This window comes from Dermacentor andersoni, chromosome 3 (genome assembly GCF_023375885.2).
Source record: "Dermacentor andersoni chromosome 3, qqDerAnde1_hic_scaffold, whole genome shotgun sequence".
Classification (NCBI taxonomy): Eukaryota; Metazoa; Arthropoda; class Arachnida; order Ixodida; family Ixodidae; genus Dermacentor; species Dermacentor andersoni.
The window spans coordinates 94,511,271-94,533,040 of record NC_092816.1 but is presented as its reverse complement, the minus strand read 5'-3'; the positions used below and the strand labels follow the sequence as shown (position 1 = coordinate 94,533,040).

At 48.6% G+C, this 21,770-nt stretch overlaps 1 protein-coding gene across 1 annotated transcript in view; it reads left to right on the top strand.

The window, feature by feature from the left end:
- LOC126542128 (serine/threonine-protein kinase NLK2-like) overlaps nucleotides 1-20,676 on the top strand; it is a 99,916-nt gene extending 79,240 nt beyond the window's left edge. Inside the window, 10 exon segments of the mRNA XM_055076506.2 lie at nucleotides 7,769-7,898; nucleotides 8,775-8,830; nucleotides 9,297-9,403; nucleotides 9,484-9,569; nucleotides 10,820-11,029; nucleotides 11,546-11,734; nucleotides 14,332-14,530; nucleotides 18,163-18,259; nucleotides 19,622-19,650; nucleotides 19,653-20,676. Coding sequence (XP_054932481.1) covers nucleotides 7,769-7,898; nucleotides 8,775-8,830; nucleotides 9,297-9,403; nucleotides 9,484-9,569; nucleotides 10,820-11,029; nucleotides 11,546-11,734; nucleotides 14,332-14,530; nucleotides 18,163-18,259; nucleotides 19,622-19,650; nucleotides 19,653-19,957 — 1,408 coding nt within the window. The 3' untranslated portion in view covers nucleotides 19,958-20,676.
- The last annotated feature ends 1,094 nt before the right edge of the window (nucleotides 20,677-21,770 follow it).

Here is a 21,770-nt window from a genome sequence, read left to right as displayed (position 1 = left end):
TTTTCTCCCTTTTTTTCTTTCTTTTTTCCCCCGCCCGGGCAGGACTTCGCGCAATCGGCGAAGCGCTGCCGTGTGACGTCAATGTCGGGAGCGCGACCTGGCGTTGCCCGTATGGTGCCTTTCGCCGCGGTCTCGCCGATTGTTGGCACCGAGTACGGTCTCGTGCTTCGTTAGTGTAATAATATGCCCGACCGTTCGCGGAACTGGGAAAGGATCCCGCTATACGGACTGTACTTATTTCTGTACTGTTCGAGGAAGCGCCGCCGCTTCATTGTGAAGCCCAGCCAGTCGTTGAGACAAGGAGCCGAGGTACGAGGAGAGTGACGCTCCGAGGAACTCGTTTTATTGTTGTTGTTTTTTCCTCGTACGCGATATGCGTGGCTAGATATGCATGGCTACTACTACAGCTTCAGTGAACTAGATAGCTCACTGTACAGCAGTTACAGAGTGTGCTCTCTGTCTTATCTCCCTCGGCCTTCGACCTTCTCCCCTTTCCCCACTGTAGCTTCGTTTGCGCGAACTCGACGCGAACGGGTCGAGTCCGAGCTAGCAGAGCCCGACCCGACTGCGTCTGCATGCATCTTGTCAAGCGGGTTGACCTGGTTGGGCGAGTCAAACCCGTTTCAGGCGGTTTGATGACGGGAACTCCCCTTCGATTCTCGCTCGGCCGTACCCGTTAACCCGATAACACTCGCAGGCACCCGACGAGACTGAATTCCTACCCTGCGATCCCTTTTTACGAGTTTGTGACCCTCGGTCGTAGCTTCGCAGTGCCCGTCGTCTTTTGGGCCAGACCTTTGCGGTCCAGCAGTGTCCCGGGGAGGTATTGTGTAGGAGCCCACCTAGTTGACTGTCCGTTTCGGACGTTCCTGATTGGCTAGGACCGCTCGCCTCCTCCTCGCTCGTACAGCTGCATCCATCAGCAGCGGCCGGAATGGACAGTCCTCTAGGTGGACTCTTAAAGAATACCCCCCCCCCCCCCCCCTGGCGAGGAGGCAAGGTGCCAGGCGCTGTGCTGCGCGGAGCCGACCGTTCGGTCGCCCCCGGCGACAAAATTCGGGAGCCGTGCCACGCGTGTGTTGAGCAAGCGCGGCCGGCGACGAATGATGAGCCCTTGTGCGGCAGTGGCTTGCGCACCGGCCGACTGCAGCGACGTGCTGCGCAATCCTGCTGCTCCGCACAGCTTCCCTGTTGTAGACTCAGGTGCAGTTTGCGGGATGGCGCAATCGACTCGCAGCAGTGGGCCAATGGGCCGTGGCAGGGAGGGCGGCTTTTCTGCAAAGCCTGCGCGGGTTTTTGGCGTCGGCAGACCGCGTGTCTGTTATGTTTCCTTTTTTTTTTCGTGATCTATTTTCTAGCGCGTCAAAATGGATTGGGCTTCTGGGTATATGCTGCAGCAGCCGTCATTCGTGCTTTCTTAGGGAGAAGAGTTATTGTAAAGGTAGCAGCGGGCGTAGTTCCTTTTTATGGGCCATTACTGTCATTTTACTAGCCGTTTACTAGACTCAAGAATGTAGACTTGGCAAGCGCGGTCCTTGATAAAAAAGAAAAATGGGGAAAAAATGTCCATAGTTATCGTTCCAAGTTGAATACTATGTAGCTACTAAATACACGCCAGCGATCCACAGGGCCGAAGTCACTTTACAGTCATGGCTCATTCTACATCTCTCTGACTACAAAGCTGATGGAGATGGCCGCAGTTCCATGGGGGCAAAATGCGAAAACACCCGTGTACTTAATTTAGATGTACGTTAAATACCCCCAGGTGGTCAAATTTCCGGAGTCCCCTACTACGGCGTGCCTCATAATCAGAAAGTAATTTTGGCACGTGAAACCTCATAATTCTTTTTTTTTTTTCACATTGGTTTTCCTCAAAACCATCTGCTGACGTTCTACGTTTCCATTCGTTTGCGTTCTTTTACTTCTCTCGCGCATTTCCTTTTTCTCGCCATCTCGTATAAGCGTCGTGCTTTCTTTCTATTTCCGTGTGCTCCAGGAGAGAGCGGAAGGTCGGGGTGGGGGAAAACGAAGGTTAACGGCTTTGGCGCTACCTAATAACGCGACTTAATCAGTGCGCGATTTTGTAAGAGCCGACATTCGAGTCCTGCAAATATCGCCCCCGGCGCTCCAACAGGCGAGCCGTTTATGTACTATACATGGTTTGGCTTGAAGCGAGGTTGCATTCTTGCGACACTCGTTGCGCCGCCAACACCTCTGCGCGAAACGCGACACTTCCAGGGATGCGGCGTCTCGCTCCATTGTGTTTGCTCGTCTTCGCATCTGAAAGACGTCTTCAACGAGGCGGACGTTGCAGCGCGCCTTCTGATTGATGCCTTAATTGTTTCCGTTCGTGTAGCAATGATCTTTTTGTCGTCGACACAGCAGTTAGAAAGCCCGAAACTGGGCTTGCCGTGTCCGTTGGCCTTTCCTTTCACCGTTAACTCCGTCATCGAGAATGCCCCATTCCTCGCCAAAACAAAACTTCGGTTCGGACTGGAATGGGACAGCGCTTGCGCGTGTTGTCCGGCCTGTTCTGCGCTTTGATATGGCGAGGTTTACTTAGAGAGGTATATATAACAAGAGTTCCATCCTCAACGTCGTCATAAGGCGAAGGAAAAAAAATAAACTTTCGCCAGACACCGCCACGGGGGTTCGAACTCAACCTTGCGGCATTATGCTGTTGGGAATCCCAAGCGCACAGGTTGGTTGGCTACCCTTTCCTTAGTGTAGGGTAGCCAACCGCCCTGGTTGACGACCTTGCCTCTCCTTTGTCATTTCTCTCTCCACCGAATCGCATGTTCCAATGCCTGTTGCAGCACGCGCAGACTCCCTGGCCTCGTTCTCTTCCAGTTTCGGCGAAAAAAGATTCCGTCTCGCTCGCTTTTCATCGTTTGACGGAAGCCCGCTCGTGGGGCTTGCGTTGTCTATACGACTTCACCGCGCGCGTATTATGTATGCTACACAACTACTACATGCACGCGCACATTCTAGATACCCAGACTCTGCGGAAAGCACGTTAATTTTTTTTTTTTTTTTTCACATTTGTCTGGCTTCGTTCCATGCGATGCCAGCGAGCGTGCAATTCCTCGCTACAGTGGTAGTCGAGCCTCCGATATTCCGTGGAAGGAAGCCCCGTCGCTTGTTCTACTTTGTAGCTTGTTAAACGAGTTTGCTGTTTGGGCGTATTGTCTCGAGTGAGTATACGTGTTCGGAAATGTCTTACGCAAAACAGTTCTTCCTCCTGAATACAGATCTTGGAACGAAGTGTTTTCGTAAGCGTTCCGCCTGGTGTGATGTAAGCTGTAGATGTGGGCGGTGCAGAAAGCGCGAGCTTATGAAACCATGCACTTCAAAACGACAATGGAATCGGAATTCCGCCGTATATTGGTGACGTAATACATAAGAATACTATAAACATCCAACCAGCCCAAGCTCATTGTTGTTCGAGCCCAGACGAAAGGCAGTAATAGCCTGTAACCCGCCACGTTTACTGTTTCGCGAATAGTTCGAGGTCCCTAATTATTGAGGATTCCGGGCGCCCGTCATTGCGAGTTTGTTCCGATACTTGGCCGCGCGGGAACAAGTCTCGGAGGTGGCGTTTCCGCATGATTTGCACAAACAATGGAGGCAGAGCGAGGAGAACTGCGCAGGCTTTCAGACTACTTCAGTTTTTCGTTTGTCATTCGTTCCAAGATACAATCCGTTACATACTGGTGACAGCATATACGAACAAGGGTTCAAAGTCGGATATTGCAACGGTTACCCCTTGGTTGTTCAGTTACAACGAGAAAGCGGATACACAAGCGGCTAGCTAAAAACTACGATTTCAGAAAAAAACACGCGGAGAATTATGATTGGCAACGCTTGTAAATAATTACTCAAAACAAACTATACGCCGCATACACGCGCGGGCACACCCACGCTAGAGGCACGCGAAATTCGAACCCGTTTGTCCGCTAATAACCGATAATTTCTTCCTCCGAGGAAACGCGCCGAGCCAGTTTCCAAGAGGTGATGTCCGTACCTGTCAAGTCTGATTTAGTATTTCTCGTGAGCGGCCGTGCCGGTATAGGAGGGAGGGGGATCAACAGCGGAGCGACGGGTGGACGCGGACGATTTCTCGTTCTCTTTCTTCTCTGTCCCTCGCTCATTTATCTTGTCGAGGGCAGCGTTCCCACTGTTGTTGGTGCACGGAGCGTGCGGTTCGTGATTTATGCCGCGACCACTGCGTTGCGACCGCCCTGGCAGGACAAATGGCAAGCCGCCTCGGTCGGCGCGCGCGGGATTAGCTGGGGCCCGGAGGTTTTAGGTGCAGCATGGCGTGCAGCTTTTCTTTTTTTTTCTATTTTTTTTTTTGCGACACCAGCGCTGCGGCGAGGCACTCCATTGCATTTCACCAAGAAGAGAAGGGGGTGGGGGGTTGTTTCTTACGCAAGTCTGTGCTCCCTTCGATAGTGAACTGAACTGCTGGTGTAGCAGCAGTTGCTCCATCATAAACATAACCACTTTAAAGCGCGAATATACATACGAACAAGCATGAAAAGGAGCAGTGGCCCCGTTGACCAGGGACTGTCTTGTTGCTTCTTTCGTTCTTGCACCTGTCTCTGTTTGCCCAACTCGCCCAAATGCCGGTTCTGATAAGCAACTAATTCTCTCTCTCTCTCTCTCCCCCCCACCCCCAGCATGCATTGGAACGTGTCGCGTTCATTTGTGGAGGCGGCTCGATGAATGAATGATTGGTGACGGTTGCCGCTGATTGGTGCGGTGACAGGTTCGAGTCTTCTGAGTCGCGTTGCTAGAGCGGAGTAGAGCAGGACGCCTGCTCGTCATTCTCTCTCTCTCCCTCTTTCCTTTGGTCCTTCGGTACCTGCGTGCACCGCCGCTGGCGACATGTCCTGATTGGTATTTGGGTTGCGAAGCAGCCGTTTTATACGCACCGTTCAGCCTGCCTCCGAAGTCGCTCTGGTAGCGCTTGAATCCCCTACCGTGCACACCGCTCGATCTTCGAAAACACCGTGCCGGCGCTCCGCGAAGGACACCCTTTCTTCGGTAGCACCGGTCCTGTCTGCGGTGTGGAAGCGGTGCGCAGCGTCGCTTTATCATCATCGTTCGCACTAGCGGCGAGCTACACTGTTTCTTTCTGCGGCCAATCAGCGACCACCCGACGAGCCCCCTGCGCGTATGCGTGGGCTGCCACCCCACTAAATGTCCGTTCTGTCTTCTGATCAATCTGTATGCAAAGCCGGTCTGCGGGTCGACTTTATATCCTTCGACGCTGTCGTTCAGATATTATGGAGGTTCCCAGCTGGAAGCCCCGCGTTTCGCGTAGCCACCGGTTGGTGGTGGTCGTGGCCCATATTGCCCGGTCTTCCGGTTTTTCCAGGTCTCTCTCGCGCGGTCCTTTATTTCACCCCCACATACTTCCTACCCGGCGTCGGGCCGGGCGCTGCTCCGCCCGGGCTATTTCTTATCCGAACCACAGCTCGCCTGCGTTGCCGTGCTCCGTCTCCGTGCCTCGCGCGAGGATCGACGAGCGGGGACGGCAGCGCGCCAACTTCCGCGTGCGTCCGCCGCGAGCTCGGCGGGCCTCCCCCTGCGTGCGCGTGTGACGGGCGCGCACGCCGCGCGTCTCGTCAAGGCAGCCCGCGCGCGAGGGATGCGATCATCCCTGGCCAAGCAGCAGCAGCCGCTGGCGCCCGGAGCGCGCGCGTGGTTGACTCGTTGCTCGGCAGCACGCCGCGCGAGGGACCGGCAAGCGAGCTCGTCCCGCTGACCCACAAAGTGGGAGAAAGCCCCTTGACCCACATTTTCCACTCCGTCTCTGGGTCACAGATTTTGCCGCGCGCCCGCAACCACCGCCTCACGTCCCCCCCCCCCCCCCCTGCCCACTCCCCTCTCGCCCCCTGGAACGCCCGCCAACCCTTGCCTTACCTGTGCCGTGCCTCGCGGCGCTGCTTACGTAGGTTGTATACGCAATCTTTTATTCGCGGGGCGTTCTGCTGCCGGTGATGCCTGGCGTGTCTGCCGAGTCCTTTGCGGTTTGCTGCTGCTTCCTCCTCCTCTCCGCCACAACGCGCGGTTCGCTCGCTTCCTTTGCTGCTCAACGTCCTGCTGGCTTGGAAGGCCGCGGGCTCGGTCGCTCCAGTGGCGGCTGTCTGCGCGTGCGGTGCGGCCGAGCCGATCCCGCGGCTGCTTGCTGCAGCCTACGACCCCAAGTCTCCTTCCTGCGCGCGCCTACGTGCGTGCCTCGGTGCCCGCTTGACGGTGCACGACGACCACCGGCCGCCGCGCATAACGTCGTCTGTACGTGCGCACGCGCACACACACATGCACACAACGACGCGCCGCTTAGCGTCTTGGCAACACCTTCTCCTACCAGGAGGACCGGACGGGGAAATGCCTCGCTACCGTGGGTTTCTCTGAAATATGCGACCGCGTGAGAGATGGCGTGGGACTTGGCAGGGCGTTTGCTAAGCTCGCCAGCGCGTTCTTCGCTGTTCCGTCCTTGCGGGAGGCCCCCCTCCCTCCCTTATCCGGACAGGACCTGCATTGCAAGCTGGCCTGTGGCAAATGTGGGTCGCACTACACTGTGCCAGGAACTTCCTGGTGAAAACTTCCTATTGGGGCCGTATGATGTTGGAGGCGCAGGCAGAATTACACCATGCACTGCTGTTGCGATAAGGCACATGATTTGTGGGCATTTTCCGTATTTATACGTTTATATTTGTTGTTTGATCCTTAGACGTCATATTTGTGCAGCAGCTGAACGAGTGTCAACGAAAATGTTCCGTACAGCAGGAATTAGTTTGCCTGTGGCGCTTTTTTTATTGCACACGTGCTGAAGTGTTAACAAGTGCAATAAGTAAGTATTGCACTACTGTTGCGTAGGCATGGATCATCCATTTGCTTTAAGTGCAGTTAAATGTATGATTCTGACACTGCTTCTAAAACTTCTGGTTTGGATATGTCTATGGTTTCTTGGTTTTGGGTAAAATGTAAGAATTATTGATTTTCTTGCCCCAAACAAGCTTACCCAACTATGTTATGTTCAAAGAAGGTTGGCTGATATGGCTGGTTTATATTCTATTAATATTTTTGCAAGGACATATGGTAGGAACCAGTAAAACAGGACTACAACAGACAAGTCAAAAGACCTGGCAGGTCTAGGAATTGATACAGAAATGCTCAAAATATGTATCATAATGTACATGAACAAGGGCTTTTAACATAAGGAAAAGCATTGCAGCTCTTGCACACCGGGTTTGCATGCACTGCTACTTGTACTTTTTCCTTTGTTTAGAAAATGCAAAGAACAAAGTAAAGAAGGGGTTGCCAAACACTTATCAATTTTTTTGTATTCATGTGGTTTCTTTTGAAAGTAATAATAATGCTTGCATGTCAACAGAAACATGTATAGATAAGTTTGTCACGTGATTTCTGGCAGCTCTCTTTTTGATTACGTGTTCCTGTCAGTGATTTCGCTTGTTTAAATAGAATGTTTGTGTCCCAAAGAAGACCACTGCCAGTGTTTAACATTTGTGGCAGCTGCCAGAAAAATCCTGAACTTTCTGCTGCAAGACAACAAATACCTAGATTTGTCCCTGGTTTTCCTCTTTAAAGATAGTGCCCCAATTTCCCCCCCCCCCCCCCCGGCATTTCATGAAATATCAATCCAGAAAATGAATAACTCTAAATATATCCCATTGTAATTGCTGCCACCTGGCTTAGCATTAACCTGCTTTACCTCTTTGTTCTGCTCACTTTGCAGGTCAGTCACAGACCCCCGAGATGGCAAGCGAGTGGCCCTCAAAAAGATGCCCAATGTTTTCCAAAACCTGGTCTCCAGCAAGAGAGTCTATCGTGAGATCAAGATGCTCTGCTTCTTCAAGCATGAAAATGTAAGTCCTGTTCCAAGTGGCCCTGGAGGAGAAATAGCGTGTGTGGGTTGTGCATGTACAGAGGAAAGATGAAAGGTAGAAATGCATGAATTCTTGCAGTTATGGTATCATAGAATCCATGAAAAAGACTGAGGCATTAATACTGTGGCTAGCAAGCAGCTCTGCAGTGGGTGTTGTGCTAAGTCAATGAAGTCGAGTCGGCTTGCATGCCAATTTGCCCGGTGGTCCTGCTTCAGCTTCACCCGAGAGAATGTTGAGACTTTTCCACCAGTATGTTGACAAGAAGCAGTGCCATAGTGAATGCTTGGCCGTTTTAAGTGCAGGCTACTCTTTTGTGTTTGCAACTCTGAAACACTGGCACTAAAAGTGTTTTTTTTTATTCCCCTCGTAAAGTGTGAACACGAGTAACTCCCGAGTGTGCATGTATTGCTGTAAAAATGGATGTTAAAGGCCTTAAATTGGGTGCACTCACTTACCAGTGTCTGGTACCCATTGCAAAGCTGTAGTTCGTGAGTGCAAACAGGAGTGTGTGCAGGTGAGTGTGTGTGGATTCGAATGCACATGTGGGTACAAGAGCTTGTACTTGAATAAGATTCCGCTGAATGTTGCCAAAGTATGTCAGGGTATGGCAAAAATATTTGCAAAGGGCAGCAATGCTGGGTGGGCACCAGGTGCCAGAGATCGGTACACTCACTCATCCATGTGCTCGTGCTCTAACTAGAAGGCTGTGAATGTTTAAGTGTGGCTGCATGTGTACCTGAATAAAACATTGCCGAATTTCACCGCAATTAGTAAAAAGCATGGCGCACATAGTTTGCACCTGGCTAGTTGGAACCATTACCCTTCTGGTTTATGAAAAATATCTGCTCCTTGCAGGTCTTGTCAGCGCTGGATATCCTACAGCCTCCACACTTAGATTTCTTTCAAGAAATGTATCCTTTTTTTCAATTTGTTGCGATTGTATAACTTTACTGCTTGCATAACAGTGATCCCACCGTGGTGCATTGATCAAGTTCGCAGTGGTTTTAATGTACCTTTTCTTGTACAGCTATTGTATTAGTGGATGCGTGTGTTCAAGAGTGCATAGCAAAGTCCACGAAGAATGGCAAACCTTAAATACACTACACTACCTCAATTGCATCCTTAGACATTTTCTCTTCATTCCGTGGCAGTCATGCGATGTCAGGAATTATTAAAAGTTACCAAAAGTTGAGCAAGTTCGTAAAGATTCATGCAACTGAAAGGCAGGGCACAAACACCACAACTGCATTTTCGTGGCTGTGTTTGCACGCAGGGATCAGTTTGTTGCAGTGGCAGCAGATGTGACAGCAGAAGGCATTTATGCTCATCTGTCATACTTCACTCTCCGCAAAAGGTTCCTTGACCATTGCTGCACAGATATGTCACAACAGAACTGATGCAAAGCGATCTGCACAAGATCATAGTTTCTCCACAGCCACTTACTTCAGATCACTTGAAAGTTTTTCTTTACCAAATATTGAGAGGTAAGTGTCACGATCCCTTTGCGTTGGTTGCCCCCACACCAATTTCGTGGCAGTGGCTTATCAATCTACTCATTCCCCAGGCCTCAAGTATTTACACTCCTCAAGGATACTTCACAGGGACATCAAGCCTGGCAACCTCTTGGTTAACAGCAATTGTGTTCTTAAGGTAAGTCTGTTATGCCTTTGCTATTTTCTTCCGCCATTATTTCAAGACTATGCAGGTGATGACAGTTAAGTGCAAACTGTGTATGTTCTATGTACTATACTCACACGCATGACAGAATTTTATAATGAACAAACTATTTTTACAACACGATCATCTGGCTTCTGCTTCTAAATCAGTTTCATTGCAGAATTCTTTTTGTTTCAAGCTACTGTGAATTTGGTCAGCAGAAGATCATTTGTCAAAGCAGGGCCGGAGGTGTGTTGGTACAGAAGCAATTCCTTGTACTCCGACTGTGCTTGATGAATTCTAACATATACGCCCTACAAAAAAGAAAGTTCTGAGTGATAGGTTGCACATTTTTGGGCTGTACAGTGTCCTTGTAAACTATATTATTTACTGGTCTGTGGAAGCTTTTCTTGGAACATCTTCTGGCTGCAGAAGGTGTGACATGTTGTGCAAATGCCTTTGTTAGAACACTCCTTGGCTGCAGGAGGTGTATTAATTTGATAGGGAAAGCAGATTTAGAATGACTGATAGTTCCGCACAAGTTCAGTTGCTGTAAAACAGCATTGTAACACAGAGCCAACTAACATTCACAGGCTTGTTTGAACTTCAACAAAGGGGAGTTAAGAACTGCCAATGTTGAATTTCAATTTAAGATGTGAACTAGAAGAAAGCAAACCGAGGGCCCAATTTTTATTAGTCATATCGTAAGTAGCTAACAAACAAAGACGCCAAGGGCAGCATAGGGGGAATTGACATGTACTTATTATTTGAATTAAAGAAATAAATTAATGGAAACGACAGTGAATGAAAAGACAACTGGCCGCAGGTGGGGCATGAACCCATGTCTTCGCATTACGCGTACAGTGCTCTTGCCAATTGAGCTGCCGTGACGCCTTTTTCCCATCCAATTTTTAGGGTATTTATGTTCATCTACTAGAACTAAACCTGAGAGTGTTAGCTAGTGCCACACCTCACGGCCTTTGACAGTGGATGTGGAACATCCCTTTTTTTTGTCGCAGGCTTCACATGTACGTGATCTTTTTTTTTTTTTGGTGAAAGCAGCTGGTTAATAAGCCCACACATGCTACCTGAAGGCATCAATGGTGCCGGATTTGAGGCACCGCTGTGTAATTAATGAGAAGAAAGGAAAACGAGGGCCCAATTTTTGTTAGTCGTTTAAGTGTGTTACACATGCTGTGCCGATGTTGCTGCTGTATACCTTGCTTCCTTGCCCAATTATCCAGATCTGCGACTTTGGGCTGGCCCGTCTGGAGGAGCGGGATGAACAGCGGCACATGACGCAAGAAGTTGTGACTCAGTACTATCGTGCCCCAGAGCTCCTCATGGGAGCACGTCACTATGGTTCGGCCGTTGACATCTGGTCCGTGGGCTGCATCTTTGCCGAGCTGTTGGGACGGCGCATCCTGTTCCAAGCGCAGACTCCCATCCAGCAAGTGAGTGACTGCTCGTGGTCAGTCTCACTAGCTGCTGCAGTTAAGCTACAGGTGTCGTGGTCGTTTTTAGTGCCAGCAAATCACCGTGAAGCCACGTTATTCTCTTCTCCTTTGAGGCCATTTGCAACCGATTTCGCATCTTTGTAACTTTCGGAGACTTTCCACCCTTCTTTACTGAGACACTGAAGGCAAAGATTGAATCATCAGAAATTGAGTGTTTAATTATGAACGTTCATAACAAATAACTGCAACAAAGCATTTTCGCAAAGTAGTATATCATGGGAGTTTGATACCAGATTTTTTCATTGGCAGCAGCAGTTCTGATCTGCATCTGTCATTTTCTCACGTATGAAAGCACTGTCCTCTGAAAAAAGTGATGCTTTGAACACCTTCAAGCACAAATCTGTCACTTTAGCTTGATTCGGTACCTGCCTTTAGTGTCCTTTTCAAAGTATTCAAGGCTTCTGCAACAGTTGTCCTCAGTGGCTCACAGTATTACTATGGGTTTGTGCACAGCTGGAGCTGATCACGGAGCTGCTGGGCACTCCCCTGTTGGAGGACATGAAGCACGGTTGTGAGGGTGCGCGTGCCCACCTGCTGAGGCGTCCCACCAAGCCGCCCTCCTTGGCGGCTCTCTACACCCTCTCTCCACAAGCAACCCACGAGGCAGTCCACCTGCTCTGCCAGATGCTTGTCTTCAACCCTGTACGTCCTGCCTTCCTTTCTGTCTCTGGCTAATATAATGTAAGGAGAAACCACCTAGTGGTGGTTTCTCAAGGTGGCAGGTGCAAACCTGGCCGTAGTGGCCACATTGCGATGGGAGTTGAATGTAAAAACACTCGTGTACTGTGCAGTGGGTGCATGTTAAAGAAAGCTGGTCAGAATTTCCAGAGCCTTCCACTATGGTGTGCCTCGTAATCAGACCGTGGTTTTGGCATGTAGAACCTCAGAATTTAAGGTTGCAGATTGCATGCCGAGCTGCTTTATCAACATTCCAGTGGGGATGGAATGTGGCTGCACTTGATATTACACAAATTACAGGACTATGCCTGGCCAGAACAAAATTTTTGACAATGTTGGTCACTATAGCATGAAGGAATGCCATTTTAATGTGATAGTACCTTCATTTTGGGTAACTAAAGGAAAGTTGATGGGAAAGACAGCTTGTGCTTTGGGTCACGACATGGGACTCCAAGCACAGTCCCACATAGGCACAATATCACAAGTCCCACAAGAAAAATATCTGCGTATAGTTGGCGATCTTGAACTCGTGAGAGGGGAAAGCCTTGGCCATTTTTCAGCATACTTAACATGTTTTATCACTGATGTGAATGGAGTGACAGGAGCTGTCTTGGAGCGTACATTGTTATATAGCATACATTTCCAGCTGAAGAGAGATCAGCACAGACAACAACTAGAGCAACCCAATTGCAACACAGTGCTGTGGTTTGTACGGCACATAGTGAGACCACAAGTGCATTTCTGCATGCTTATTGCTTCAGTAATAACAAGTGTCTCTGTGTTAAGCTGTCATTTCTGTGGGCAGGCCAGTCATAAAAGAGAAAAAGGTAATTTGCAAGTAATGCCTGTCGATCGGGCTACTAATACCAGTGTCACACAGTGCACTTCCAATCAGGATCGAGCCTGATTGGGATCGAATTTCTCAACCATGACTGGTTCCCTCCTTCAACTTGCCTAAAGAAGCCAATTGCAATCAAAAGTATACCATGCAATACCCGTATAAGGGACTCTTGCTGTTGGCTGAGATGCAGTGTTGCATGTTTTAAAGATAAGAAGAATGAGCATACCATTCGAAATGTTGTGAAGAAATCAATTATGCTTAGTGCTCTGTAGTTACGAAAGCACTTATGTCTGTCACCTCACATTGCTTGTGTCTCATTTCACTGTGGGACAGTAAGTACAGTAAGTACAGTAAAACCTCGTTAAACTGTACCTGCTTAAACAATAGTATCATTTTAAAAGTAGTAAATTCAAATCCGTTTTATATCCGCATAAACCGCACCAGCAAGGACTGACATCATGCCGAAGCTCGGATAAAAAACACAGGGTGCTCAGCATAGAATAAAATTGGACATCGTTAATGCTATCGAACGTGGCACGAAGAAGTCGGCGCTGGCGATGGGGATCTACCATTGACTACAGTGTGTGGCATTTGAAATGCGAAGAAGTTGCTCGGCAGCGCTGCTGCGACCACGAAAAGATGTCGGCTACGAGGTTCGACTTTTCGCCATCGTTGCCGAAGTGTCACCTAACGACAGTGATGAGGACGACACAGAAAGGTATAGCACAGGCGATTCAGGCCGGACAGTGGCAGAAGCTGCGCATTACATCAGCTGCATAAATGCAATCGTCGTGATGAGAACAGCATCCTACCATGCAAAAGGCACCCCGCAACATCTGCAGTGCTACCACGCCTGTGCACGGAGAATATACAATGCCAACGAGGAATCTGCCATGCGAGTGTTTGCCAAGAAAAGGGGGCTGGCTGAAAAGCTGGCTGGCTGAAAAGCTGGCTGGCAGATTCAGCAAGTTTGAGGCCACTGTCGTTGCTGCTAGGCCGCTGCGGCATCAAACGAAAATAACAAGACTGTAGTCACCCGAAATGAGTAAATCACGACTTCCTCTATGAGTTTTATAGAGGAGGTCGTGGAATAAATACTCTTATGTTTTTGCCCTTTCATTGCACTCTCTCCAAGTTCCGTTTTTGACAGGTAAGTGGGCGATCTCATGTTATTTCGGTTAAGCAGTACTACCGTTCAGTACGTACTTTTTCCGAGCTCTGGCCAACTACGATTTAATGAGGTTTCACTGTACCTTGAAAAAAGTGCGAACAGTCATTGGTAGAGTAATCCAGCCTCTCTTCATCAGAAATACAGCAATGTATATAGTCAGCACTGTACATTACAGTACAAATTTTTTGACCTGAGAAGCCTCCCACCGAGCTAGAGCATAGAGAGTTTCAACTTGTCCATGTTTGTGCTACTCTTCGCGGCATACCAGGTTACTGGGGATGTGGACGGAAGTAATGGCACAAGTGGCAACACGTGGTGCAAGCTTTGTCCAACCATGTTAGAAGTGTTTTTGTCATAGTAATAATGCTATTCAAGAAAAATTAATAAGGACTGCATGCCAATGTCATACAGCAGCAGTTAAGTTCAATATAGCTGGTCTAACTTAGCTCCACAAGACGGCACTGCCTAGATCTCTGGTAACGAGGTATTCTGTAAATGGCAATACGTTTACAGACAAGCCATAACCCCATGATGATCATGTCAATGCAGGACAAGCGCATCAGCTGTGCAGACGCCCTGTCGCACCCATACCTGGAGGAAGGGCGGCTGCGATACCACTCGTGCATGTGCCGCTGCTGCCAGAGCACGCCGGCGGGTCGCCACTATGTGGCTGACTTTGAACCTGTTGCGCCGCATGCCTTCGACGACTCTTTCGAGACAGAACTTCTCTCTGTGCACCAAGTGAAAGGTGAGCGGGCAGTGATTGTCATTGTTAGTGAAACAGCCACTATTCATGAGAACGAAAGGCATCATGTTCAGAGAACAGCAATGTGGCTTGAACAAACCACAGTTGGTGATATTGGGATAGAGGTGACGTTTGGTATTGGTAGAGGTGTGATAGGCTAAAGGCAATGAGCATTGATGAAATTAGGGGTCACATTAGTGAATATTGAACATATTCAAAGCACTTCAGATGGGTTAAGAGTTGCCCTTGTCCTTAGTTCCTTGTTGACAATATGTATAAAACTGAGTTGAGCAGCACAAGTGTCACTATTGCTTGAGTGGGTGATGATTGCAGTCACAATAACAAAGCTGCAGTTTGCTGTTGCAGCATGGGGTTACATGTGCGCAAACATTAACAGATCTGACGACTGCGAACACTTGCACGCCTACAACACAAGCATTATGAAGAGTGCTGGCCCCTGGGGGCAAACGAATTATGCTGCCTCTTGCTTCAACACCTCTCCGTAACTTGAAATTATGCGACCTTCAACACTAGGCAAAGACATGAAGTACATGAAGCAATCAGGCACTTTGGCTCACCCAAACTTTGCACCCTCCACGGATCACCTCCCAAGAGAAGGTGTCCGCACGCGGCAGTCATGCACAGCAACGGCAGGGCCAAAGGAGGGCACGTACCTGTACTGCTTGCAGACAACTGTTCTTGGCCATGAAGCAAAGACTGCGTAACCAAAGCATGCCTCTTTCACCGCTGCTGGAAGTAGTCTCATAGTTTTGTTCACATTTGCAGGGGTGGGACTCCTGTGCCTATTCACCATTTTGATGCAAACGCAAATTCCTCCGCCACGCTGCGCCAGAACGGCTTCGGCATGTGTGTTCTGGCAGTGGCCGCAAACGGCGATCGAATTCGTTCCCCGAAAAAAAGAGTGCAGTCACTCATATTTCGCACAACGCGCAATGGCGCCTCTCGCACGGCTTCTCGTAATTTTCACACTTATAAACACTGGACTTTTCGGCGCGTCTGGCAAGTGGCCGGCACGCACGCAGCCACTCCCGGCTGTTGTCACTGCGGTTGGAACGACCAGGGCGGCTGAATTGAGGTGAGCGGGTTGAGCGGCGCTGTGCTCCCTACCCGGGGCGCAAAACAACGCAAAGTGTCGACACGCCCAAAGCCGGTTTTATACGCCCGATTTTGAAAAAAATTGCCGCTAATTTCATCCACTGTAGCCGATAGCCTGTCCTAGTGTGGTCCGTTAAAAGCGAACTTCATTGCATTAATAAAATAGGTAGAGCTAACCAAGCCTGAAATACGAGTGTAGACTGTATAAATCTGCTTCAAAATTCAGCTTAAGACATTGCTTAAGGCAGTTGCAGTACAGTGCTTTATTCTGTTTCGTCGTGGTTTCGAAGTGCGCTGCCATATTCCATTATTCCACCAAAGTTCAGATTGGCCTGCTCCAAAATGAAATTTTGTCTGCTCCAAATTGCTCCAAAACGCAATTTTACTACCGTATTTACATGATTGTAGGTCGACTCGAATATAAGTCGACCCCCCCATATCACATGTGACAGGGGAAAAAAAAAAAAAGAACACACCCGCCGGTGCATTCCGTAACGAAAATTTATTAGTAGCTGGCATGGTCACTGGACTACTACTGCTCACTAGTGCTGCCATCGTCATTGCTGTTACGGTCACGAAGCACATCACCGTCCAGCGAGATTCCGCATTTGCATACATACACAAGTCCACGCCTAAAACACCCAACAACACAGAGCCGTCTGGGTGGCTCTTTTGACATGTCCGGTTGGCGTAAGTTCGCGGTCTTCTACCGCCAGCCACTCGTACTCACGGCGGAGCAGGTCCTTAAAAGGCAAAGATCCAGGCTTGTCTCATGACCATGTCGCACGTCACTGGCAGGGACCGATCACGCACTTCAGCGACGTACACCGCAAGCTTGGCCTACAGCTCCGGAAAGCGTCCCGACTTCAGCCCGCGGAAACCTCTTCGCTAGCCGTCACAGGCGAAAATTTTGCTTCGCTGCCGTCGCCACTCTCGCGCCACCCATTAAATTAAGAAACATCAAACTTGCGGCCCGCTGCGCAGTTATTTGTTTCTTCAGCGTAAAGGATGGCAGCCCTCTTCAACGCCGCTGTGAACGAGCACCGAAGGTTTAGTGGACTCGGAGCACTCATGACGACTGAGCAAGCACGGAAGTAGCACGTGGCCAGCAGTAAAATCAAACGTGTGAAACTAAAGAGCTACAGGGAAAGAGAAACTCCATCCATGAAGTTTCATGAACTATCGATACTCCCCGCAAGCCCTGCTGTTCTGAGGGTGCCGCCACAAATGGAACAGCGGCTCTTCCATGAACTATAGACACCCCCACATGAGTGCTGTGTGCACTGTAAAACTCTCAAAAATGTTGAAAAACCCTTCCGAAAAGCGAACAAACGCGTGGGATAGCGGAAAGCTACGGGTGGGGCCGTAGAGCAAACATAAAATTGGAACTACGTTTTAGCTCTCCTGATATCTGTTTGGTCTCTTTTTTTTTTGCGGTGCCACGTTTTAGTTTCGATTGTACGTTCCCCCCCCCCCTCCCTTCCCCGCTTCAGATTTTCAAATTTTAAAAAAGAGGTCTACTTATCGTGTAAATACGGTAGCTCCAAAATGACTTTGGGCGGTCCTGCCCCTAGAAGTAGAAAACAATCTCTCTCTCTCTCTTTTTTACAGCACCTAATTTGAAACAATACCTAACGTTCACCGGTCTACTACTAATATTTTATTGTATTTTTAGTTTGCCCTTTCAACTTTTCACACACCCAAGGCCGCCGCATGTTTTACGCATTCCTCAAACACAAAAAGTCGCCCATGTCTTCTGGTGAGTGTTTGTCGTTTGCTGTCCAGCCAGTCAACTCCACTGAGAGGCTGTTGACCAACTTCAGCATCAGAAGACTGTCGAAGCACGCAAAATAGGTGTTTGCAGTGTCTACACTGAAGCCAAGCAAACCCATCTGGAAATCGCGACCATCGGCACATACAAATGAGAGTGAGCAAGGTGACTGCAGCGTCGATTGCGCGTTCAAGTCCCAACCGATGCTGAGGTCGTATGGCTGCTTCTGGGCTCCACCACAGGCTTTGTTGCTTGCTTCATAGCAAAAAAGGTTGTCCGCAAGTACAGTACTGGTAATGAGGTTACTGGTTATGTGTCATTACCAGTGGCACATGCCACTGGTAATAACCACATAACCAGTGCTATATTTACAGCAGTTACACATTCATCATAAAATAGATTGCTGATTGCATGGACGTCGCCAGTCACCTGCAAATGACGGAAGTGCCGCCAGTTTTTCTTTTTGGTAATTTGTATTGATGCTTTGCATTACATTGCAAAGCATTACATTACATTACAGCATTTGCATTACAGCTTGTTCAGTTATGTGTGGCTAGCACTTACCTAGTAGAATATGTTGCTTTTGTTGCTCACAAATGTCCTGGCAAGGCAGTCACGCTGAATATATGCATTCAGTTCACATGCTGAATCTTACACCATGTTGCTGCCAAGTGTGGTTAGGCTGCGTTTGTGACAAGTAATGAGAGCAATTAAGAAAACTCATGGCTGCTTTTTATTATCCGTGCAGAAAAACTCCACAAGTTCATTCTGGAAAGGTGTGCCACTTCAAACCGGGTCCCACTCTGCATCAACCCTCTTTCGACTGCTTTCAAGAGCTTTGCTAGGTAAGAGACACTACTATTAAAAATGCTTAACAGGCTATACCGATATTGTTGCTGCCATTGAATGAGATGTCTCATTCTGTGGTATAATTATTGCATTCTGCTGGTGCTAACATATGCAGCATAAGCTTGGTGGTTAACAACAAAGCTTGAGGAGAAGCCAAGGTGTGCACAAGTGAAGGAGCAAGAAATGATAAGCTGTTGTTTGGTGTATTCGCTGAAGAGCGGAGGCCGGCATCATTGTTGTACCAACGTCAAACAACATTCCACCGAGTCAACGTAGACACTGACATGCTGACAGTGTCGGCAAATTGGTGGGATTCAGCGTGAGAACGAGACGATGGAGCATTTCCCAGAACTTTGGCGAGAGACGCCACGACCTTGATGGCTTTACCTTCTGGCGAGCTTGAATCATTGACCCCTACCCGGTCATCAGCGAAACACTGTCCACTGTGCTTGTTTCTCCCTTTCCAGGATCAGCTTGGGGGCAACACGTGTGCTTTTTGTCAACCTTCTCCTCCTCAGAGCTGGTGTGCTGCGTCGATACAAACCAATGAATTGGTTCATTGTAGCATGCAGCTACATCACTCTCGAAGCTTATGCTTCGAGATCGATGTAGCTGTGTGCTACGATGTACTGGTCTCGCTGGCTGCTGCCAGTATGAGTATGACTTCTGCTGTAAACAAGTTTGCCCTACCAATGTAAATAAACCCCGTGTTCACTTCTTCCAACCTCCTGACCTCGCATCTCAAGAAAAAGTGACTCATCATGAAAAATACAGATAACATGGGTCCGTACCTTCCACGACGCTACCGGGGTGCGTGCCGCCCCGGTAGCGTAGGCCAGCTACCCGTTACGAGACTCCAGTGGTGTAAGCTAGGGCACCACCCTCAGTGTGACACCAACCTCTGTGACCACGACTCCCAAATCCAGCAAGGCACAACATTAAGAGGCAGGAAGGCAGCGGAAGTAGCCAATATTCTTGCCAACATTGAGAGAAATAAATGGAGTTGGGCAGGCCATGTAATGCATGGGGCAGAGTCTGTTAAGAGTTACAGAAGGGGTGCCGAGGGTAGGGAAATACACTCAAGGACGGCAGAGAACTAGGTGGTGTGATGAAATGAGTAAATTTGCAGGCATAGAATAGAATCAACCTACACAAGACTAGGATAAATGGAGATCGCTGGGAGAGGCCTTAATCCTACAGTTGATAAAAACTAGGCTGATTTTGATGGTAGTACCATGAAACAGCTACAGAGGGAGCAACTGAAGGGTGTCATGCGGTTCTATGCTAATGTGGTGCTTTACTTCAGTGTCTTTTAATGACGACATCAAGCCTGATAGCTTGTGTCCTTGCTGGCGCAGTTCGACGGTGGCGCACCCTTCGGAGCTGCCTCCGTCGCCCCACCAATGGGAGTGACACGGGCCCCCTCCCCTGCACCACCCGTGACCCTTGCTGTTGCCAGCCTTGGGGGCCCAAAGGCTGCAGTTGCCACAGCAGCTTCACCGACACATCATTCACCACTGCGATCACCTCTGTCACCACCATCACCGCCCGTCTACAACGGCGGCACTGCTCCCTCGGGTCCCCCAGTGGCAGCACCACTGCTGAGCCAACCAGCTGCGCGACACTCTCGACACCAGTGCGGATTGGCTGCTGTCGACTGTCTGTCACTCTCTCACACACATGCACGGGATTAGTGTTGATGGGGAGGCTTCTTGGCCTAAGGGTGCAAGTCGATGCGTCGGGAGCATTTTGGTTGGTGGTCGACCGTCTACTGAGCGACTCGCCCGCAAGCACTCCGTGAGAAGCTTGCGGCTGTCATGTGTCAGCCACGAATGCGTCCAGCTTTGAGAAAGGTACAGAAAGGTCCTTGCGGATAGAGCCATTGTCAAGGCTGTGAATGGAGTCACTTTTTTTTTTCTCCTCAGTGGCACCTGCTGGAAAGAGGGAAAACGATCAGCAAGTTTTCTTTTCTATTTTTTTAGCTTCACACTTCAGTTTTCTCTTATATAGCCATACTGCGTTATTTTTCCTCTGCTTTTAGCCAGGGTGTTCACTTGATTGCAGGATTCCTTATACTTCTTTTTTTTTTCCGATCCTGTTTTGCCCTACTTGGACCCTTTGAGGAGGTCTTTGTTTGGTCTGGTTTGCATAACTGAAGAAAGATATTGCGGCATTTTGAAGAAAGATGCAGGAGCTCGGACCATCTGGCTCTCGGTATTCAGTGAAATTTGTCAGGGACCACCGCAAATGCAAGAGGCTTTGGGGCAAATTTCATGTGACGCAATGCCTGACCATTTGTCGCTTGCTCTGGGCAAGTGTAGTCACCGGTGACGGCAGACATTCATCGGCACCCCAAGCCTACCCCAGGTTTCTCCTTGGGGACTAGTAAAGAGCATGCTTGATACTCTTCTCACTCGCCTCTGTTACTTTCACCTTCCAAGTGACGTCCTCCTCCTTGTAGAGGAATAGCATGGCTTTTTCATGTCCCTGTGCAAGCGTGGAGCGTCTTCAGGTCACGGTTGCCTGTGCATCATGTGTGGGGAGCACTTAGCCTAAAAAGAAAGTGTGCATGAGTGTGTGTGTGTGTGTTTGCACGCCATGTTTGTGTACTTGTTTGATGCGAGAAACTTGACATGGGGATCTTTAAATAAACAAACAAAAAAAAGGTACAGTCTGGGGAGAGCTGTTGTAATGTCTTACTGTGATAACTGACTGTCATTTTCCCTTCTATGTATGTGTGTCTTTTGCACGCTTTCATCCTTTGTAAGGCCCAACTTGCTAGTACCTCTTGTGCGCCCTTTGGCTGACTTATTGCAGGAAGTGCTGGTGCAGGCGATCAAAGCTTTTTGTTGCGCTAAGCAGTGCTGAAATTTGTTTTTGACTGTTAGCTTCCATCACTTTTCCGTTGCTGCATTCAAATTGTCAAGGCTGGTAAAATTTTGAAACATTCATGTAAACATTATTTAGGCAGCATTCACCTAATGTAATATATAGGGTGTCCCAACTATCGTACACCAAGGTTTAAGGATATGCAAGTGCAAGTAGCTGGATAGAACCAAGGTAATGTTGTTTGCCGTAGCTTGGAGTGCCTAATTACATAATTAGTCTGAATTCTAAAATATTGTAATTAGATTAAAAGTGTCAATGAGAAAATTGTAGAGCAACATGACAAACTCCCATTACAGCTTTCTGTTGTTGCTCAGTACGTGCTATATAACTGTTTTTCCAAGCGTGAAAGAAGCCCGCAAGTGCATGCAAAATTGCACTTTGCTTGTATTTGTGGGCTTCTTTCACGCTCAGAAATACTTTTATGTAGCACATATTGAGCAACAACAGAAAGCTCTGTTGGGAATTTTTCATGTTGCTCTACAGTTTTCTTATTGACACCTTTCATCTAATTATAATATTTGAGAAGTTGATTAAGACTAATTATGTGATTTGGCAGAACACAAAAAATAATCTGCTCATCTCCAAATGACGATAAACAACATTACCTTGGTTCTGTCG